Here is a 21641-nt window from a genome sequence, read left to right on the forward strand (position 1 = left end):
ATTGCCATTCCACATACTAAGCCTGTCCAGTGTTCCTCCAGCCCTCATGACACCCAAGCCCCACCGCCCTTCCACTTACTAAGCCCCTTCAGCATTTCTCCAACCCTCATGACACCTGAGCCCCACCGCCCTTCCACTTACTAAGCCCCTCCAGTGTTTCTCCAGCCCTCATGACACCCAAGCCCCACCGCCCTTCCACTTACTAAGCCCCTCCAATGTTTCTCCAGCCCTCATGACACCCGAGCCCCACAGCCCTTCCATTTACTAAGACCCTTGAGCGTTTCTCCAGCCCTCATGACACCAGAGCCCCACTGCCCTTCCACTTACTAAGCCCCTCCAGGGTTTCTCCAGCCCTTATGATAATCTCCATGCCGTTGGTGATGGTTATCTGTTTCTTGGTGTCGGGGTCGGGGTAGCACACTTTCATGTCACATATCTTACCACTCGGGACAACCACCATCTTACGTTCAACAGGCTTTATGGTCTTAGATCCCTGGAAATAAGAGATTATGGGAATTATTCATAATAAAGTGAACATCATCTGGGAGCTTGAAGTCTGTATCCCATAACAGTATCATACAAATATATTTTTTTAATGTAATTTAAATGTTTTCCTTATTAAAACCAATGAATATGGACTTGAACCAGTGAGATAATGTGGGCTTTAAACAAACTGGTAGACCAGACATTTTAGTTCTTTCTTTCCATTTTTGGTAGTAGTGACCATTCTTCCAAACATGCACTAAGACAAAACAATTGCAAACTGAACTTGTAAACAGAACAAACTTACACTCTCTCCTCTAGAAGGGTCCTTAGAAAGTACACATATATTTGTTTACAATATTTCAATACAAACAGTTATGTATACAAGCATCAGAATACCAAGTTTAGATTTCAAATATTCAACATGTAAGAGCAAGAAATACAATATAAAAGTTTTACTTTAACAGTTTAATTATCAACCAATCTGTGAGCACTCACCTGAACATCGAATTTTGCTGTAAGCTTGGTATTTGACTTGATCTTTTTGAGAAAAATTGACTCCCCTGTGAGGTTCCCCCCGTTGATACTGAGACTGTCCAGGGAGTAGCTGGGCAGGCCCGGAGCACCTGACAACTGCAATATAAAGATATCATAATTACGAGCATCAAGTAAAACACCTCCAAGACCCATTGCTGCTAACATAACTATTAGTCCTTCGTTAACGTCAAAAAGTTTTACGATATCAGTTTGCAATCTAGTTTCCAAAGTACTACCAACAGTTTCAGTATTTGGACAGTCACACTGGTATCAAGTAAAGCGTTGCAAAGTACATTTGAACTGAAGATTATACAACTTTATCCAATGCTTGACTCTCTACTGGAAATACAATTCCCAAGAATGATAGCAGGGGCACATGATGATTTCAACCTTGCATCAGGTGAACAACAGTCCTGATGCTGAACCAACCTGATTTAAGTATAGTTATTGCACCAACCACCTGAGTTACTGAAATTATACTCCAGCGTGAAACACAAGTTGCATAACTTCAATCAGGAGGGTAACAGGTCTAGTTCATAACTTCTCAATCACGAAGGACAGGTGTAGTAACTGATTTGTACAATATTGTCAAGGACAGCCTTCAATGTGTAGGGTGCATATTCTTACCTTACACACAATGCTCTGTCTGCCTTCCAGTATGGTAGGGTTACCCGCCATAGTCCATGTCCTTACCTTACACACAATGCTCTGTCTGCCCTCCAGTATGGTAGGGTTACCCACCATAATCCATATCCTTACCTTACACACAATGCTCTGTCTGCCCTCCAGTATGGTAGGGTTACCCACCATAATCCATATCCTTACCTTACACACAATGCTCTGTCTGCCTTCCAGTATGGTAGGGTTACCCGCCATAGTCCATGTCCTTACCTATACACACAATGCTCCGTCTGCCTTCCAGTATGGTAGGGTTACCCGCCATAGTCCATGTCCTTACCTATACACACAATGCTCCGTCTGCCTTCCAGTATGGTAGGGTTACCCGCCATAGTCCATGTCCTTACCTATACACACAATGCTCCGTCTGCCCTCCAGTATGGTAGGGTTACCCACCATAATCCATATCCTTACCTTACACACAATGCTCTGTCTACCCTCCAGTATGGTAGGGTTACCCGCCATAGTCCATGTCCTTACCTATACACACAATGCTCCGTCTGCCCTCCAGTATGGTAGGGTTAGCCACCATAATCCATATCCTTACCTATACACACAATGCTCCGTCTGTCCTCCGGTATGGTAGGGTTACCCACCATAATCCATATCCTTACCTTACACACAATGCTCTGTCTGCCCTCCGGTATGGTAGGGTTACCCACCATAGTCCATGTCCTTACCTATACACACAATGCTCTGTCTGCCCTCCAGTATGGTAGGGTTACCCACCATAATCCATATCCTTACCTTACACACAATGCTCTGTCTGCCCTCCGGTATGGTAGGGTTACCCACCATAATCCATATCCTTACCTTACACACAATGCTCTGTCTGCCCTCCAGTATGGTAGGGTTACCCGCCATAGTCCATGTCCTTACCTTACACACAATGCTCTGTCTGCCCTCCAGTATGGTAGGGTTACCCGCCACATCCTGAATCTGTACGCGGTATATCGGGGCCGACCCATTCACCACTGATAGCTCCTCTTCAGGGCTTACACTTAGAATACTGGCAGGACCTGGAAGTATCATACACATGTCTGTGAATCTATGTACAATTTACTTTTATGCATGCAGTGCATCAGAAACTTATTTCTATATGTGGTAAATTTGGCCCCACATATTGACTGGGCTAACACTTTGAATGGTTGCAGGACTCGGAACTATCATGAATGTATATCTCTACTCATATTAAATGTGATATAAAATTGAAAACAAAACATTACATCTGTAAATCTGGGCTTGTCCCTTTCCTTCTAAACACACTGTCTCATGGCTAACAATTATTTAGTCAATGAATTTTCCTTTTCCATGCCTTTTGGTTGCAGAGCAGCCATAACAGATTCAAAATCGGTGAACAGAGCTCAGCATACTTTTTCAAATATTGTTTGTGCAAAATAATCATCAGGCCCCATTTTCTCGAAAGTTATTTGTAACGAGTTTTAATAAATTTAAGTACCTTATTTTATTAAGCCAAATTTTTTACTTTATCTTAATTTTACTTCATATAAAATAGTTTGTTGTGATAATCATAAAAGATTATTTCATCTTAAAGTCCATATACACTTAAAATGTAAATATTACAAAAAAATATTACCAAGACAAAAATATATTAAGCTTAATCCTGTTATAAGGGACTTAAAATGTCTCAAAAAGTTGAGGCCAGTTTCATATAGGAAACTGTATGCACAAGACTAAAGCCACATTATGTATAAAAGTTTGTCAGTGGTGCAGGTAATCAAATACGGATCATTAATTATAGGTCATGTACAGAACGTTTTTTCGTATTGCCATACACAAAATACAAAAAAACACTTTCTATTTAAAGTCAACAATCATTTCAATAATTTTCTTGTCAAATGCAATTCATGATTAATTTTATTCATGCAAAAATAACAGTGACGGGTGAAATATAATCAATAGTCACAAAACTCCTACCTTTTGTATGGCATTGCACTTTTATTAAAAACCAATTGCAATTATTTTTGTGAACAGATATTTATATATATATATATATAGGTCTAATCTATTGAGGCAAGCTAATAATTTCTGAATTCATAGAAACTTTGGATTGAGTCATTAGTTACTTGCAAAACACGCAAACAAAATACAGTCACTAAAATACGTTGTGGTACCTTGGGGATGAAAGAGGGGATACATGTAAACTGTAGAGTTTGAAAAGGAGCTATATATGATTAAATATTTTTATATGATATTTTTAAAGTGTGTCGAACTGATTTAACAATGAAACATTATCGTAAACCCTTGATATATAAAACCCATTGATTCAGAATGGGAATATCACTTCAGCAATGGCGTGGCAAAATTGGAACATTTAGCCAAACACTGAAGAACAGTTTCATTTTAAATCTGATAATTCTTCAGCAGAAAGGGCTTTCACTAGCCATAAGGATTGCTCTGTTCTATTTACTTTGTGCACAATGTGTGGAACCTAACCCAGGTCCTCCAAAAGTCAACCCAGGAACAAATACAACCAAAGAAGATGAACCGGTGGAAGTATTTAACTTGTCTGAATTGGATGAAGGTATTTTGGCGACGATGCGGTCCATAGAAAGAGTGATATACGAGCGAGTGCCTGGCTCGGATCCGCAGGAGGAGTTAAGTTTGTTTAAGGACGAGGAGAATGAAGAATATGACAGTTCTGAAGATAAGGCAGAAGAAATACTTGTAAGTTACAGTTAATCATATTTTCTGACTGGTTTTCATGCGTTTTCGCAAAAATTGGCTTATTCCAAGACAAATAATAAAAAAGTTGTTAAAACGTTAAATCTGTGAGAGTGAAGCTTCAAGTCACCTGTGAATATCTTTTACCTTATTTTTGCATATGACAATGTTTCAACTTTTTACAAGCCAGCATCACTGAATATCAATGAAACATTTTAAGTCCAATTTAATCTGCAGATTCAAAAAAGCTTTATTCACACTAAGATTCATCACTATCAATGAACACTCTTCACATAAGCTTAGTAACCTACACATCAACTTTCATTACTATCCATTAATTCGTGCTTAAGTTATTGGAAAGAAACCATTAGTAACAATTTAGTAACAATGACCTTGACCCTTTCCCCTCAAAAGCAATCCCAAGCTAGCTTTACACATAAGCTACATATACACTAAGTTTATTCACTATCCATTAATCCTAACTTAAGTTTTTGGTTGGAAACAGTTTTGTTTGTTGGAAGGTATTGGAATTAATCAGTAAGTAGCATTTTTAAACATGTCTAATGTTGAATATAGTTTTGAATTTAAGATTGAGTTAGGCTTATAAATAAGATTTATTATTTTTATATGTTTAGATATAGGGGATATTATAATAGGAAGTGTTTCTGGTGACCTGTATCATGTCGAGTTCGATGTGTAAACGCATATCCTCCGAGACCACAGGCAAAGACATATACATGTTTACCTAACGAACGAGTCGTGATGCAGGTCACAGGGTTCAAATTTCACTTTGAAGAGCACTCACAAAATGAAATATCAACTTGCAATTTTATCATTTGCTTTATTCCCTAATAATATTGTCTTATTAAAGTAGATATTTACACCTAAATCATATAATGAATATTAAAAAGTATCAATCTTGAGTGACTCGACTACTAGAACTTGTTGATGGCTTTTTCTTTTTTGGGGATACAGATGACTTATCGGATGCTTTTTGATAACAAAGTTGTCTAAAGTCTCAATGCAATACATGATGTATTTGGTGAGATATTGATTTAAAGGTGCTAACATTCAAATTGTTAACTACTGTGTGATACTGACACCTCTTTTAGGGTTTATAAGTATAGCTTGCCTTATTCCTCCAACAGTCAAGCTTATAACTTAACCTTTAAAATGATATATCATATGACAGTAGCACAAAATATTTTACATTGTTATTGCTACTAAAAGCCAAAAAAATACAACCAATTACAGTTTTTATCTAAATGTTGTTGTTTTTTTGTCCCTGGAGCTATCGAATCCATGGGTTATCACAAATTCATAGACAATTCACATCCCTGAAGCATTTGTACAAGGAGCAATCTTGAACCTATAAACTTACAAGTTTCAAAGCTCTAGATCATGGAGCGTAAATGATCATAGTCTAATTTAGTAAAGTAAAGTACACTCCTCGCAGAACTACCACTTTCCGTTTTCATCGGAAGACTTTCATCATCACCAACACGGTATCCAATTTACCGAAATTTTCTCTGTGTTTTCAAACGTTCACCCTCCAAGGCTGATCAGTGGACCGTATAATTGCAATCGCCGGGTTACTTGGAGTGAAAACACAGCGAAACTCCGAGGAAACCGATAAGAATCTCCTACTATACATGTATCTGATTTTGTTTAATTTATTTGAATACTTTTTATTGTATTGTTTCAATATTTTTCAGACTCACTTGCACATAATATGACTGGTAATTCTTTAATTGCGCGAAAATTCAATATATATGTCGATGTCCATTTTTGACCCAGTTCTAATTATATCTTACTCATTTGACTTCAGTGGCAGTATCTTAAAGTAATGTAAACATTCTGTTTGCTACATAGATTCAATCAATTTTTTGAATTTTAAACCTCCAATTTGATAAAAAAACACAACACACCAGATAACCGAAGGTAGAATTTAGCGCGCAATACATCACTAAGAAAATTACAAATCACCTGACTTCCACACTGCAAAAAACACTTGACTGCGTTTCATATTAATAATTTCCAATTATTAACTAAGAAGTAATGGTTTAAATATTTTTTAAACATAATATTCATACTAACACTGTAACTTTAATAAAATATATCAATTGAAAGCTTAATTATTTCGTTCAGAGAAGGAAATAGATTACGAAAAAAAACCTGCATAGATTAAATCGGCGATTTTAAAACCACAGAACCTGAGTTACCTTCATACTTTTGTAACGTCATAATTGACAATAAATGCAATTAAAATATTATTTTGAATGTGGAAAAACAACTGATATGTATCACAAAAGAAATATTGACAGGAAAAATATTACATCACATTACTTACAAAGTACTCAACACCTGCATTACTCCTATCCAATTTAGTTCTCAACAATATACACAGAGAATGGTGTAACACTGTGGTTAACAAACAAATATGTGGTGTTATATCTTAAATGTGTGGATATCAACAGGCATTAACAAATATAAGTTGAAAGGAAAATTTATAACCAATGACTTAAAACTAACGAATAACGAAAAAATTGACTTTACAAACAAAATGACTGCAAATGTAATTATTTATTTTCAAAAGTAGCAAGGTATCAAAGCATACAACTCGGAAGTCCGCTTTGAGGCTAATAAAACAACATGATCACTGGCCATACCAGCAAAAAAAACTCAGCAGAAAACAAGCGACTCAGCTAAACTCAGTGGATATTAGCAAGGTTACGTACTCGGCAGATCTCCACGATAAATTAAAAAACCCTCGAATTGATCGAGGAAAGTGGTAGTTTTGGCGTGGATAGTACTGTAGGTCATGGAGCGTAAATGATCATACATGTAGTCTAATTTTAATGTTACCTAATTATATTTTCTTTTTAATTCAGCCACTTCCTAAAAATCCTGAGCTGATGCGAAAGGTGTCTTTAAAGATGAGTGACGTTATGGCAGATATTGGGGTGACACAAGAAATGGTGAACAGGCGACGTCGATTGTTCCTCATGCGGGAAAAAACTTACACAGACTATATCAACATTATTAACTTAAGGAATGGCAGAAGATTCCATTTTGGAAGCCAAAGCGAGGGAACCACCACTCTTGAGATGAATTCTGACACCGACATACTTCTTTGTGACTATGAATGCCCAGTTGTACTGAACATTCCTGACAAAGACCCGGAAAAATCGTTTTTCCTAGCGATCAAAACTCCAGAAACGCCAGCCCAGCACTGTTATCTACAATTGTTCTTACCATACAGCAGAAATCCTGTCACTATCGACAATGTATTTAAAAGGAAAGAAGATGTAGAAATAGATGATGAAGGAAGGGTGCTGCTCAAACACTCATGTGATGACAAAAGCCTGAAAGAACTGTGGAAAGACAAATATAAAAAACAAGGACCATCAAGGAGTCAATGGGAGGACTTAGATATGGTGTCAGCCTTGCATTGTGCTACCCTCCCTGAAGAATGCCAGTATCTGTTCACAAGAATGCGTCCAGGTCACTGGCCCAGAAAAGAAGTCTTGGAAAAAGCAAAGGGACTGGGTACATTTGTTGTGCGTCAAGGACATCCAAACAGCCCCAAGTCAGAACTAGAGTGGAGATTCTCTACGTCCCAAATAGAGCGCCTGCTAATGTTTGACTTGAACATTGTCCAGTTAAGAACATACATAATCTTAAAGCTAATCCGGAAGTCCAGATTTAAAGAAATGGTGGAAGACAGACTAAGCACGTTCCACTTCAAGACAGCACTGCTTTTCACTGTCGAAAAATATCCACCTGAAATATGGCGGGATGAAAATCTCACACAATGTATAATCAACTGCCTTACAACATTGCAGGAATTTGTACGAAAAAGAAGCTGCCCTCATTACACAACAGCAGGTGTTAACTTGTTTGCTGGAAAGCTAAAGGATTGGGAGCTCCAGAAAATAGATAAGGAGCTGTCAGTTATAATTGAAGAACCAATGAGAGGCTTTATAAGCATACACATGGATAGTCTTCAAGATCGTATTTTGGACATTGAAAAAGAGTCCAAAGCCAAAGAAACAGCTTTATATTGCTTTATGCAGTTCTGCGCCATGTACAATACTGTGGAAGGGAAAGAGGGCTTAGAAAGCAAAGCTGATGGAATCCATTCCTTGAGACTTAAGCAACTGCCGGCTGAAATCATGGACACCAAATCTTTTATTATGAGTGAGAAGATTCCAAACAGATGGTTCAAGGAGATCCTGAAGATACAATGCTGCTTCCTTGGTTCAGTGTGGGCTTCCTTTCATATAGCAAATAAGTGGGCCTTCCCTGACGATATCAACATTCCATACGCTGTATCCCTGGATGCGGACCTGACATCATGCAGACTCAAGTTTGCCTCCATGTTGTACTGCAGTCGGCAGTATACACTTGCTGAACAAGTGCTGGCACATGTTGAAAGCCTGCTACATCCGAATGTGTGGCAATGGTGTGGGTGTCAGGGAAGACCTGAGATAAAACCCACCAATGAACTTGTTGAAATGATAAGAAACTTGCCTGATATTGGAATGATAGACGAAGATGGTCTTCCAATGATAGAAGTCAATGAGCATGTAGATATTCCAGAATTAGAACTGTTTAAGGCAAACATTGCTCGCAGTGTCAAGTTCATAAAACTAGAGTCACGCTGTGTGCCAAGGCACCTGGTCTATGAAAAAGATCGGACACTTTGTGATGAAGAGAGGTTGATGAGACGGCCTGGAGATGACTGGATGGACGACATCATTATCGACGCCATTCCTTTTCTTTACTACCTGCAGTACCTCACATACAAGGAACTCAAGGATCAGGAAATAAATCGGGGACTCCGAAAAGAACTCACAAAGAGAAAACAATCAGCATTGAAGAAACTTCATCTCTACGCATTTGAGGAGATTAAAGGTCAAGGTCACGCTGAGACGGCCTTCAATGTGCTTGGCCACTGCTATGAACTGGAGAACAACAATGATATGGCCAGGCAGTGTTACACAGTGTCATTGGGACTTTACAAACACAATAACGCTGCTAATATTCACATGTGTGGACTAGAACCCAGTTCCGAGGAGACATTTGGTCAAGATTAGTTCAAGCATAAAAATATTGCACACTAAATATTGGACAAACACATTCCCTATGACATAAGCAATAATGTGTTTTCAAATAATTTAATTTAACATTATAATGATGTGTCTTCATTCTTTAATGTAATTCAAATTTCAAACCTGTAATTTCACCACCAATAAATAAAGTGACCAGTTAAAAGGAATGAATATTACTTACTAATCTGGACAGTCGCAAGTTGGTAAAAAAAAATGTCAATAAATATCAGCACATGGTTAAATTGTCCAAACTACTTTTGGATATTGCACTATTTTTTTCATTTAATATTCCAAGTTAAGGTCCATTTTAACATAGTGGCCTATGTTGGCTTTATATTTGTGTAATTAACAAGCATTTTCAGTGAAAAGATATCCCCCGCCAACGATGGCTTGTTTGTGCTTGATGGCTTGTTTGTGTTGATGGCTTGTTTCTGCTTGAAGGTTAAAAAAAATCTCATAAAGAATAAGATAAGCACATTGGTTTATTCCTTTCCAAGCCAAATTATAAACTAGAAATGTGTCCATAGGACACGGATGCCCCCACTTCGATTTTTTGTCACAGAAAATAAGCCATAATGATTATTCAGGATAATCTGCACATATAGGATAAGTTGAGTTGAGTTGGGTTTTACTGCATCGCAAGACTGTATAGGTTATATGGCGCCATTCAGGCAGGAAAAAACTTGTTGGATCCACATTGGACACATACTTTTCAAGAATTAGATTGGAAACATATATTTTTGAAGTATTTTTGGCAAAAAAGGGCCGTAACTCCTAAATGACTAAAGTGATTTCCATGACTATCGAACTTGATCAAGATATTATGGTCACAAACATGTGTTTAAAGTTTGGTGAGGATTGGACAAACAGTTTTCAAGAATTAGATTGGAAACATATATTTTTGAAGTATTTTTGGCAAAAAAGGGCCGTAACTCCTAAATGACTAAAGCGATTTCCATGACTATCGAACTTGATCAAGATATTATGGTCACAAACATGTGTTTAAAGTTTGGTGAGGATTGGACAAACGGTTTTCAAGAATTAGATCGGAAACAATCTTCGGGACGTACGTACGTACAGACAGACAGACAGACGTACGTACGGACAAGGGCAACCCTATATGCCGCCACTTTGTGGGGGCATAAATATCGACCGGGACTACTTTATGATAAAAAAATTTAACGAAATAAATCAGAGGGATGATGGATGTTGGTTCATATAACATTCAAGTTTCATTAAATTCTAGCAGCTAGTTACTGAGAAACGGCTGCAAACAATGATTTTTTAATAAATCAAGGGCAATAACTCTAAGGAAAATTGACCAATCCAAAAGAAAAATAGACAGGCATCATCACAGTATGTTGGTTCTTATTTATTCCAAGTGTCATGAAATTCTACCAGCTAGTTGCATAGAAAAGGCTGCAAACATGGATCTTTTAATAAATCAAGGGCAAATAACTCATATAGAAATTACACAATCCAAAATATAAATAAACAGGCATCATCACAGTATGTTGGTTCATATTTATTTCAAGTTTCAAGAATTTCTACCAACTAGTTACTGAGAAATGGCTGTAAATGAGTTTTTCAAAAAATCAAGGGCAATAACTCCAAGTACAATTAACCAATACAAAAAAAAATATGAACAGGCATCATCCCAGTGTAGTAATTCATATTTATTTTAAGTTTCATGAAATTCTGCCAGCTAGTGACTGAGAAATGGCTGTGAATGTGCATTTTTCAAAAAATCAAGGGCAATAACTCCAAGGACAATTGACCAATCAAATTTTTTTTTGGACGAGCATCATTCCAGTATAGTGGTTCATATTAATTTTAAGTTTCATGAAATTCTACCAGCTAGTTACTGAGAAAACGCAGGTGACGGACGGACAGAAGGAAGGAAGGAAGGACGGACGGAAGGAAGGACGGACGGACGGAAGGACGGACGGACAACGCCATTTCAATATCCCCCTCCCTATTTCATAGGCGGGGGATAATTAATTGATTTAATAAAGTGAAACTAATGTTATTAGTTTAAACATATTTATTCAGTTCAATATAAACAAGAAATCAATACACAATGTACGAATGTATAATATAAAATAATTCTGAGCGAATGTAATTGTGTATGCTCTATATTTTGATTGATGACTATTATATGATATGGTCTTCAAATGTCTTGGCTGGGTTTTCATGTACTTTTCTATGAAATATTAAAGACAACAATATTAGTCAAATACATGAATGTTTACATTTGGCTCTTATTTAAATCATAAGTCTAAAATGCTAAGGACAGAGTTTCTGAAGCAATTGTACAACGTGACTTCGTATGTAAACACCACGTGTTAAGTCATGAAGAGTTGACAGGTTATTTTGGAACTTTGGGTACTTATTGATAATACTTGTCACTCTCTGAGTATATTATACTAAATAACTGTAAATTAAACTTTAAGATTTCTTAACTATAGTCTATTAAAAGGAACTTGATTGTCATTTTGTAAAAAAAAACAAAGAAGCTGAAATATCTGTCGTCCCAGCTGAAATGTCGGCTGACATTAATGATTTGAATATAAACTGAGTGTTCCAGGGCAGAAGGGGAGAAAGAGAAGAGAGGAGTTGATATGCATTATATAGCACATTAAAAATGTTTTAAGAATTATTTATATTAAAAGTATTAATCTTGGATTTGTAGTTTGGTATTGCAAATCTAAGTTCACCACGTTAAGGCATTACTGGAACTCATGTTAATAAAAAACAATAAAATGAAGTTGAGCACTGAAGGAGATGAAGAGTCTGGATTTTCACTGTGAGCAAGTTGAACTTGACAGTGGAAGATATTGTCAAGACCCACTTTGTCTGAAGACCCACAAATAAAGGAAGGGTCAAATACAGTATTTGAATTGAATTTGTATAAAAGCTTCCAAGCACCAAAGAGTATTTAATCCCATATGATCTCTGACATTATAATGCATAATTATTAAATAGCACATCAATCAGTTACTTGATCCAGACATCAAGCCTCATGTAACTTTCACAAATGGCTTTGTTTATCAATCTGTATAAAAAAAAAAATTCACCACATTGATCCATGCACTAAAATACGCTTAGAACTTTAAGCACAAACTCGCACATATTTTTTTTTAAGACAAATAAATAATGGGCATTTTTTTTTTTTTAATAAGCACTTTAAATTTGAAGCAGAAGGCAAATGCAACTTAAAGGAACTTAGTGCATATATCCTACAGAGCCGTCTTTCCATCTATGCCATCTATGCCATTTGGCCCTATTCTCTTAGTGCATAAATCCTACACAGCCAACTTTCCATCTATGCCATTTGGTCCTATTCTCTTAGTGCATAAATCCCACAGAGCCGTCTTTCCATCTATGCCATTTCAGCCCTATTCTCTTAGTGCATAAATCCTACAGAGCCATCTTTCCATCTATGCCATTTCAGCCCTATTCTCTTAGTGCATAAATCCTACAGAGCCGTCTTTCCATCTATGCCATTTCGGCCCTATTCTCTTAGTGCATAAATCCTAGAGAGCCGTCTTTCCATCTATGCCATTTCGGCCCTATTCTCTTTGTGCATAAATCCTAGAGAGCCGTCTTTCCATCTATGCCATTTCGGCCCTATTCTCTTAGTGCATAAATCCTACAGAGCCGACTTTCCATCTATGCCATTTCGGCCCTATTCTCTTAGTGCATAAATCCTACACAGCCGACTTTCCATCTATGCCATTTCGGCCCTATTCTCTTAGTGCATAAATCCTACACCGCCGACTTTCCATCTATGCCATTTCGGCCCTATTCTCTTAGTGCATAAATCCTACACCGCCGACTTTCCATCTATGCCATTTCGGCCCTATTCTCTTAGTGCATAAATCCTACACCGCCGACTTTCCATCTATGCCATTTCGGCCCTATTCTCTTAGTGCATAAATCCTACACCGCCGACTTTCCATCTATGCCATTTCGGCCCTATTCTCTTAGTGCATAAATCTTACACCGCCGACTTTCCATCTATGCCATTTCGGCCCTATTCTCTTAGTGCATAAATCCTACACAGCCGACTTTCCATCTATGCCATTTCGGCCCTATTCTCTTAGTGCATAAATCCTACACAGCCGACTTTCCATCTATGCCATTTCGGCCCTATTCTCTTAGTGCATAAATCCTACACAGCCGACTTTCCATCTATGCCATTTTGGCCCTATTCTCTTAGTGCATAAATCCTACACAGCCGATTTTCCATCTATGCCATTTTGGCCCTATTCTCTTAGTGCATAAATCCTACACAGCCGACTTTCCATCTATGGCATTTCGGCCCTATTCTCTTAGTGCATAAATCCTACACAGCCGACTTTCCATCTATGCCATTTCGGCCCTATTCTCTTAGTGCATAAATCCTGCAGAGCCGTCTTTCCATCTATGCCATTTCAGCCCTATTCTCTTAGTGCATAAATCCTACACCGCCGACTTTCCATCTATGCCATTTCGGCCCTATTCTCTTAGTGCATAAATCCTACACAGCCGTCTTTCCATCTATGCCATTTCGGCCCTATTCTCTTAGTGCATAAATCCTACAGAGCCGACTTTCCATCTATGCCATTTCGGCCCTATTCTCTTAGTGCATAAATCCTACAGAGCCGACTTTCCATCTATGCCATTTCGGCCCTATTCTCTTAGTGCATAAATCCTACAGAGCCGTCTTTCCATCTATGCCATTTCGGCCCTATTCTCTTAGTGCATAAATCCTGCAGAGCCGTCTTTCCATCTATGCCATTTCGGCCCTACTCTCTTAGTGCATAAATCCTACAGAGCCGTCTTTCCATCTATACCATTTCGGCCCTATTCTCTTAGTGCATAAATCCTGCAGAGCCGTCTTTCCATCTATGCCATTTCGGCCCTACTCTCTTAGTGCATAAATCCTACACAGCCGACTTTCCATCTATGTCATTTCGGCCCTAAATTCTTAATGCATAAATCCTGCAGAGCCGTCTTTCCATCTATGCCATTTCGGCCCTACTCTCTTAGTGCATAAATCCTGCAGAGCCGTCTTTCCATCTATGCCATTTCGGCCCTACTCTCTTAGTGCATAAATCCTACACAGCCGTCTTTCCATCTATGCAATTTTGGCCCTATTCTCTTAATGCATAAATCCTTATTAATGCTTTTATTAAATGCAAACACATGTATCTCAGTCTAGTATAAATTATGATTACTTTAATTGAAGGCATGATTCTTTATATCTGATGTAAGAGAACAAAGAAATCTGCCATAAACCTATTTCAGAGTGAAATATAATCATTCATTAGGCCTTAACAATTTTTTTTGTTTTTGGTTCTGGTTACCTGACACTACCTAATAAAAGCCGCTGACCCTAGTATTTTTGAAAAAAACAACAACAAAAACAACAATAAAAACACAACCATATACACATTTTTTTTAAACATAAACTGTCATTAATTTTTGTCAGAATAAAGTTCCAAAAAAACAGCAAAATATGTAAAGCGACCTTTGTGAGAATAGCGCTAATTATACAAAAAACTAATCTTGACATTATGTATTTGGAATAAAATCTCTCCCTACCCTATCTAGTAAGGATGTTAACCTTACCAAACAACTTTGTTTAGTCCTTATGAATAATCTTCTATTTGTAAGACAATGTAATTTGATCCAAAACCATTTGCAATCTTTTTTCATAACTCGGTATATAAATAGTTGATTAGTTGTTGTGAAAAGAGCTAATTATAATAGAATTCATAGAAACTCTGGATTGAATCAATGAATATAAGATAATGCTCAAACACAATACAGTCACTTAAGTATTATCATTGTGTTACTTTTAGGATGGAAATGGAAATACATGTAAAATGTAGACTTACAAAAGGAACTGTCTAACAGTAATGTAAATGTACTTTGATTGTAATCCAGAAGTTATAAATCATGATATTTTTACAGTGTATACTGACTTTACAATGAAACATTCTTAAGTTAACCCTTGATATAAAACCCATTGGTCCAAAATGGGAATATCACTTCAGCAATGGCGTGGCAAAATTGGAACATTTAGCCAAACACTGAAGAACAGTTTCATTTTAAATCTGATAATTCTTCAGCAGAAAGGGCTTTCACTAGCCATAAGGATTGCTCTGTTCTATTTACTTTGTGCACAATGTGTGGAACCTAACCCAGGTCCTCCAAAAGTCAACCCAGGAACAAATACAACCAAAGAAGATGAACCGGTGGAAGAATTAAACATGGCTGGATTGAATGAAAGTAGCTTGACAAAGATGCGGCCCATAGAAAGAGTGATATATGAGCGAGTGCCTGGCTCCACTCCCCAGGAGGAGTTAAAATTGCTTAAGGATGAGGAGTACGAAGAATATGACAGATTTGATGGTGAGGCAGAAGAAATAACAGTAAGTAACAATAATTATATTTTAAACACAGTGATGTGATAGACCTGGCAGCCTAAATGCTGTAACCATTACTTCGAGGGGTTTGGGGGACGCTCTAACAAAACTGCTGTGTAAGAAGGCATTTAGAAGGCTCTCTTTCCTTTAAATTTGAAACAAACTGGAGTGTCAGTACTAAGAACAAATGAATAACAACTGTTTTTATCCTTTTTTTGGTCCATCAAGCCATCGCATCCATGGATTATGACTAATCCATGCACATGACATTCACATAGGAATAAATACAACAAGAGATGATTGTCAAACATTATGCTCCGTGTTGTCAGGAATATTGAACAATTGTGACCCAGATGCCGGCTGCTTTTTCAATACACAATATGATATTTGCCAAGACTTGTCAGCACCAATACTGGTCAGCTGAGGGAAACTTATAGAGACAATAAATAATTGTGACCTTGATGACATCAAAATCAATAGGGGTCATAAGAACCAGCTGCCAGCAAAATGGACCAACCAATTGGCAAAATTCGAAAAAATTAGTGAAGTAAAATTTGTAGTAGCTGGGAAAGTAACTATTATTTGAGACAGTTCAACCGCAATGTTTTGAGAACCCTAGGTTACACCCACGACCTTCATGTCAAGTTTGAAGGCCATTGATGCAGGCATTGTAAAGTTATAACTTTCTGCTTTCAAAGTCACAGTGACCTTGACCTTTATACTTATGACCTCAAAATCAACAATCTTTATGGATGCAGGCATTGTCTAGTCATCACTTGAACAAGCTTTTCCAATTCAAAGTCACTGTGACCTTGACCCTTGACCTGATGACCTCGAAATCAATATGGGTCATCTGCTAGTCAGGTCCACCTTCCATGTAAAGTTTGAGAACTGTAAGTCTTTAGCATGGCCAAACTTATTTTGTTAAGATGAACCTTTTTTACTATAGTTACTCCATTTTAGGCAGAACATAAATTTAAGGACTATTTCGGATAAGGCAAGCACTTTTCAAGCTAAAACTAAAAATTCAAGCAGTTTTAAGAAGTTGTTTGAAAATTGAGAATTTTTTAGCCAGCAGCCTAAATTTCAGTGCCCTTAAGTCTCGCCCAGCCACTATGTCAAGTTTGAGGACCATAGGTCCAGGCATTGTTTAGTTATCACTTGGACAAGCTTTACCCTACAGATGGACTGACTGAACAACTGACACATGCACAGCAATATCCCCACCCCCCTTCTTTGCAAGGGTAGCATACTATTACATGATTCCATTTTGTAAATATTTTTAGGGAAACAAATAAAAAAATGATACTTTTAAATCTTAAGTTCACTCTCATGTAGGATATTTATTTTTATCTAGTCACTACCAGCAAATCCTGAGCTGATGCGAAAGGTGTCTTTGAAGATGAGTGACATAATGGGAGATATTGGGGTGACACAAAAAATGGTGAACAGGCGACGTCGATTATTCCTCATGCGGGAGAAAGTCAACACTGACTATAGCAACATAATAAACCTTAAAAATGTAAAGAAGTTCCATTTTGGAAGCCAAAGTGAAGGAAGCACCACTCTTGAGATGAATTCTGACATTGATATGCTTGTTTGTGACTATGACTGCCCAGTGGAACTGACCATTCCAGACAAAGACCCATTAATATCTTTCTTCTTAGCGATCAAAACTCCAGAAATGCCGGCCCAGCACTGTTACCTTCAAATGTTCTGTCCATACACCAGAAATCCTGCCACTGTTGAGCATGTAATTGGAAGGCAAGAAGATGTGGAAATAGATGATGAAGGTAGGGTGCTTCTCAAACACATATACGATGACAATAGGCTTAAAGAATTGTGGAAAGGGAAGTATAAAAAACAAGGACCATCAAGGAGTGGATGGGAGGACTTTGATATGGTGTCAGCCTTGCATTGTGCTACCCTCCCTGAAGAATGCCAGTATCTGTTTACAAGGATGCGTCCAGGTCACTGGCCCAGAAAAGAAGTCTTGGAAAAAGCAAAGGGACTGGGAACATTTGTTGTGCGTCAAGGACATCCAAACAGCCCCAAGTCAGAACTAGAGTGGAGATTCTCTACGTCCCAAATAGAGCGCCTGCTAATGTTTGACTTGAACATTGTTCAGTTAAGAACATACATAATCGTAAAGCTAATTCGGAAATCCAGATTTAAAGAAATGGTGGAAGACAGACTAAGCACATTCCACTTCAAGACAGCAATGCTTTTCACTGTCGAAAAATATCCACCTGAAATATGGCGGGATGAAAATCTTACACAATGTGTAATTAACTGCCTAACAACATTGCAGGAATTTGTACGAAAAAGAAGCTGCCCCCACTATACAATTGAAGGTGTTAACTTGTTTGCAGGGAAGCTAAATGATAGTGAACTCCAGAAAATAGATAATGCACTGTCAGTTATAATAGAAGAGCCAATGAAAGGCTTTATAAGCATAGACATGGATAATATTGAAAAGCGAGTGCTGAGCAGTGTGTTTGGCGTTACGAAAAAGGACACAGTTAAAGAAACAGCTTTATATTGCTTTGGGCAGTTCTGTGCCATGTACAAAACAGTGGAAGGGAAAGAGGGCTTTGCAAGCAAAGCTGATGGAATCCATTCCTTGAGACTTAAACAACTGCCGGCTGAAATCATGGACACCAAATCTTTTATCATGAGTGAGAAGATTCCAAATAGATTGTTCAAGGAGATCCTGAAGATACAATGCTGCTTCCTTGGTTCAGTGAGGGCTTCCTTTCATATAGCAAATAAGTGGGCCTTTCCTGACGATATCAACATTCCATACGCTGTATCCCTGGATGCGGACCTGACATCATGCAGACTCAAGTTTGCCTCCATGTTGTACCGCAGTCGGCAGTATACACTTGCTGAACAAGTGCTGGCACATGTTGAAAGCCTGCTACATCCGAATGTGTGGCAATGGTGTGGGTGTCAGGGAAGACCTGAGATAAAACCCACCAATGAACTTGTTGAAATGATAAGAAACTTGCCTGATATAGGACTGATAGACGAAGATGGTCTTCCAATGATAGAAGTCAATGAGCATGTAGATATTCCAGAATTAGAACTGTTTAAGGCAAACATTGCTCGCAGTGTCAAGTTCATAAAACTGGAGTCACGCTGTGTGCCACAGCACCTGGTCTATGAAAAAGATCGGACACTCTGTGATGAAGAGAGGTTGATGAGACGGCCTGGAGATGACTGGATGGACGACATCATTATCGACGCCATTCCTTTTCTTTACTACCTGCAGTACCTCACATACAAGGAACTCAAAGATCAGGAAATAAATCGGGGACTCCGAAAAGAACTCACTCAGAGAAAACAAGCAGCATTGAAGAAACTTCATCTCTATGCATTTGAGAAGATTACAGGTCAAGGTCACGCTGAGACGGCCTTCAATGTGCTTGGCCACTGCTATGCACTGGAGAACAACAAAGATATGGCCAGGCAGTGTTACACCTCATCACTAAGACTTTACAGATTTAATAATGCTGCTAATATTCACATGAGTGGACTGGGACTCAGCTTTGAGGAGTCGTTTGGCCAAGTTTAGCTCAAGCAAGACAATATTGCACACTAAATATTGGACCAACTCTTTTACTATGACGTCAGCAATCAAGTGCTTCCAAACTAATTATATTGAACATTTTATTTTACATTACTTAGTTATCTGAAAAGGCAGAAGTTCTTAAGCGCCACTCGTAATTTGTTAAAAATCAACAAAATTTTGTCAATAAATAATAGCACATGGTTGCACTGTCCAAACTTCTTTTGAATATTAACCTATTTTTGTACTTTAACATTCTAAAGTAAAGGTCTATTACTGGAACACAGTGTTATGAAAACAATAAAATGATTAAAGCAGTGTTGAAGTGGGTGATATAATAAAGAGCCACAAATACATGCATTAATTTAAACGCTAGAAATAGCTTTTAAGCACAAAGGAGTATTGATACTTCCCTTAAGATCTTAGAATTATTAAATAACACATCAATCAGTAACTTGATCCAGAACTCAAGCCTCAGGTATTTTTCACAAATGGCTATCTTTATCCTGATGTATAAAAAAACTCACATCAATCCAAGTGCAAAAATAAGCTTTGAACTTACAGCACAAATTTACATTTATTTTTATTTTATTTTAAGACAACCCAGTGATAGGCAAAACACTATTACAATAAGCTCTTTGAATAAGAAAAGGAATATTTAAGCACAAGGCAAATGGAACTTAACTGAATACAATATGATTTTTAATGCTCAGGGTAATGATGATTCAATGATTTAAATATAATTGAATATCAATTTAGAAGTAGACTTTTTCGGCAATTTTTATCTTGAGAACCATGTTCTGAATCCGCCATCTTGTTTTTACAAACACAGCGTGCTTGGCAAGATTTTTACAATTTTGCAGTCAAAAACACTTTTGAGAGTCAATAGTTAAGCGTTCTACTTATAAATTGTTCACGCAATTATTACACGTGTCTGTTGTGCTTAACTATTCCCAAACTTAGTTTTAGAAACACAAGATTGTTTAGCACTCTACTCAGTCATTAGGCAAAGAAAAACTGTTCTGTACAAGCGCAACACATCTCATTTAAGATCAAACAAAATTTTTAGACAAAAATTATTTTTTTATGCTCAGGGTAATGGTGGTCCGATGATTGAATATAATTGAATATCGATAGAAAAGGTCAATATCGGAAACTTTCGATAATGATTTTGTCTTAATATAAAGTGCATAAAACCTTAAGATCCAACTTTCCATCTATGCCGTTTCGGCCATTTTCATAACAGAAACTTTCTTAAAGCTTCTCACCAAAATGAATTAATTTTGTTATTAATGTAAATTGAGCAATCCTAGAAAATAACGCAAAAGACTACTCAGAAATGCATAAGAAATCTGAAGTAAAATGCAAAATAGGAAGTGTTTGTACATGCATCAAAATATTTGATTATTAAATGATCATTGGTTGGTTGTAAAATTTGGTCTGATTCCTAACACTAGCTCACAGTTTGCCAAGGGAAAATTTTCATGGCCCCTCAAAATGGACATCAGTACTGGTTTCTGCCCAGGAAACTGACTCACTCATGATCCTATAAGCTATCAGTTTCATCACAATCAAGCTAAAAGAAATCAGCATATATTTACAGTGACAAGCAAGTTTAGATTGTCAACATGGCAAGAACTCTGTATTACCTGGTAGAAGCCTGATTTTCAACACCTGGGCAAATTTGTTCAACTCTGGCACTGTGATTGTCAAACTGAAGTTCTGAAAAATAGATGTTTCATTGTAAACAAAAGCCATAATTATGGTTTTACTACGTGCAGTGGGAACAAAACCCATTGTACAAAACTCCATCACATCATTAATATTTCCCTGTTGGTTTCATGACTCTAGGTAATTTAGTTTTGGAGTTGAGCTACACAAGTCCAGAAATGCTAAATATTGCTAATTCAAGTGCCATAACTCAAAGTTTGACAAAGAGCAGCTGGAAGCAAAACACCAGGTGCACTAAAATCACCCCATTACCATACCCCATAGGTTTCATGGCTCTATGTAATAAAGTTTTGGTGTTTTCAGCCACACAATTCCAGATATGCCAAGTTCAATAACTCTGGTTTTACTAAGAGCAGCAGGGAACGAAACTCCAGGTGCAAAACTTCATCACCTAAATAACATTCCATCAAGGTTTCTTGAAATAAT

General features: G+C 37.5%; 3 protein-coding genes across 4 annotated transcripts in view; 2 read left to right on the forward strand and 1 right to left on the reverse strand.

Annotated features, from left to right (window-relative positions):
- LOC128205514 (structural maintenance of chromosomes flexible hinge domain-containing protein 1-like) overlaps positions 1-21641 on the reverse strand; it is a 91840-nt gene that overhangs the window by 34087 nt on the left and 36112 nt on the right. For both annotated transcript variants that reach the window (XM_052907225.1, XM_052907226.1), the window contains 4 exons: positions 21134-21206; positions 2578-2717; positions 982-1116; positions 328-493 (listed from right to left, as the gene is read on the reverse strand). In XM_052907225.1, coding sequence (XP_052763185.1) covers positions 328-493; positions 982-1116; positions 2578-2717; positions 21134-21206 — 514 coding nt within the window. The remainder of the gene's footprint in view (positions 1-327; positions 494-981; positions 1117-2577; positions 2718-21133; positions 21207-21641) is intronic.
- LOC128205516 (uncharacterized) lies at positions 3809-9830 on the forward strand. The gene is made up of 2 exons (XM_052907228.1): positions 3809-4386; positions 7275-9830. The coding sequence occupies exons 1-2, from the start codon at positions 3991-3993 to the stop codon at positions 9480-9482; spliced, it is 2604 nt and encodes an 867-aa protein (XP_052763188.1). The 5' UTR covers positions 3809-3990; the 3' UTR covers positions 9483-9830.
- On the forward strand, positions 15269-19791 carry LOC128205515 (uncharacterized). The gene is made up of 2 exons (XM_052907227.1): positions 15269-15919; positions 17271-19791. The coding sequence occupies exons 1-2, from the start codon at positions 15524-15526 to the stop codon at positions 19488-19490; spliced, it is 2616 nt and encodes an 871-aa protein (XP_052763187.1). The 5' UTR covers positions 15269-15523; the 3' UTR covers positions 19491-19791.

This window comes from Mya arenaria, chromosome 10 (assembly GCF_026914265.1).
Source record: "Mya arenaria isolate MELC-2E11 chromosome 10, ASM2691426v1".
In the NCBI taxonomy this organism is placed as follows: domain Eukaryota; kingdom Metazoa; phylum Mollusca; class Bivalvia; order Myida; family Myidae; genus Mya; species Mya arenaria.

Coding starts and splice junctions, on each gene's coding strand:
- LOC128205516 (XM_052907228.1), top strand. CDS start 3,991: ATGGGAATATCACTTCAGCAATGGCGTGGCAAAATTGGAACATTTAGC. Junction 4,387..7,274: donor ATAAGGCAGAAGAAATACTT/GTAAGTTACAGT, acceptor TTTTTAATTCAG/CCACTTCCTAAAAATCCTGA.
- LOC128205515 (XM_052907227.1), top strand. CDS start 15,524: ATGGGAATATCACTTCAGCAATGGCGTGGCAAAATTGGAACATTTAGC. Junction 15,920..17,270: donor GTGAGGCAGAAGAAATAACA/GTAAGTAACAAT, acceptor ATTTTTATCTAG/TCACTACCAGCAAATCCTGA.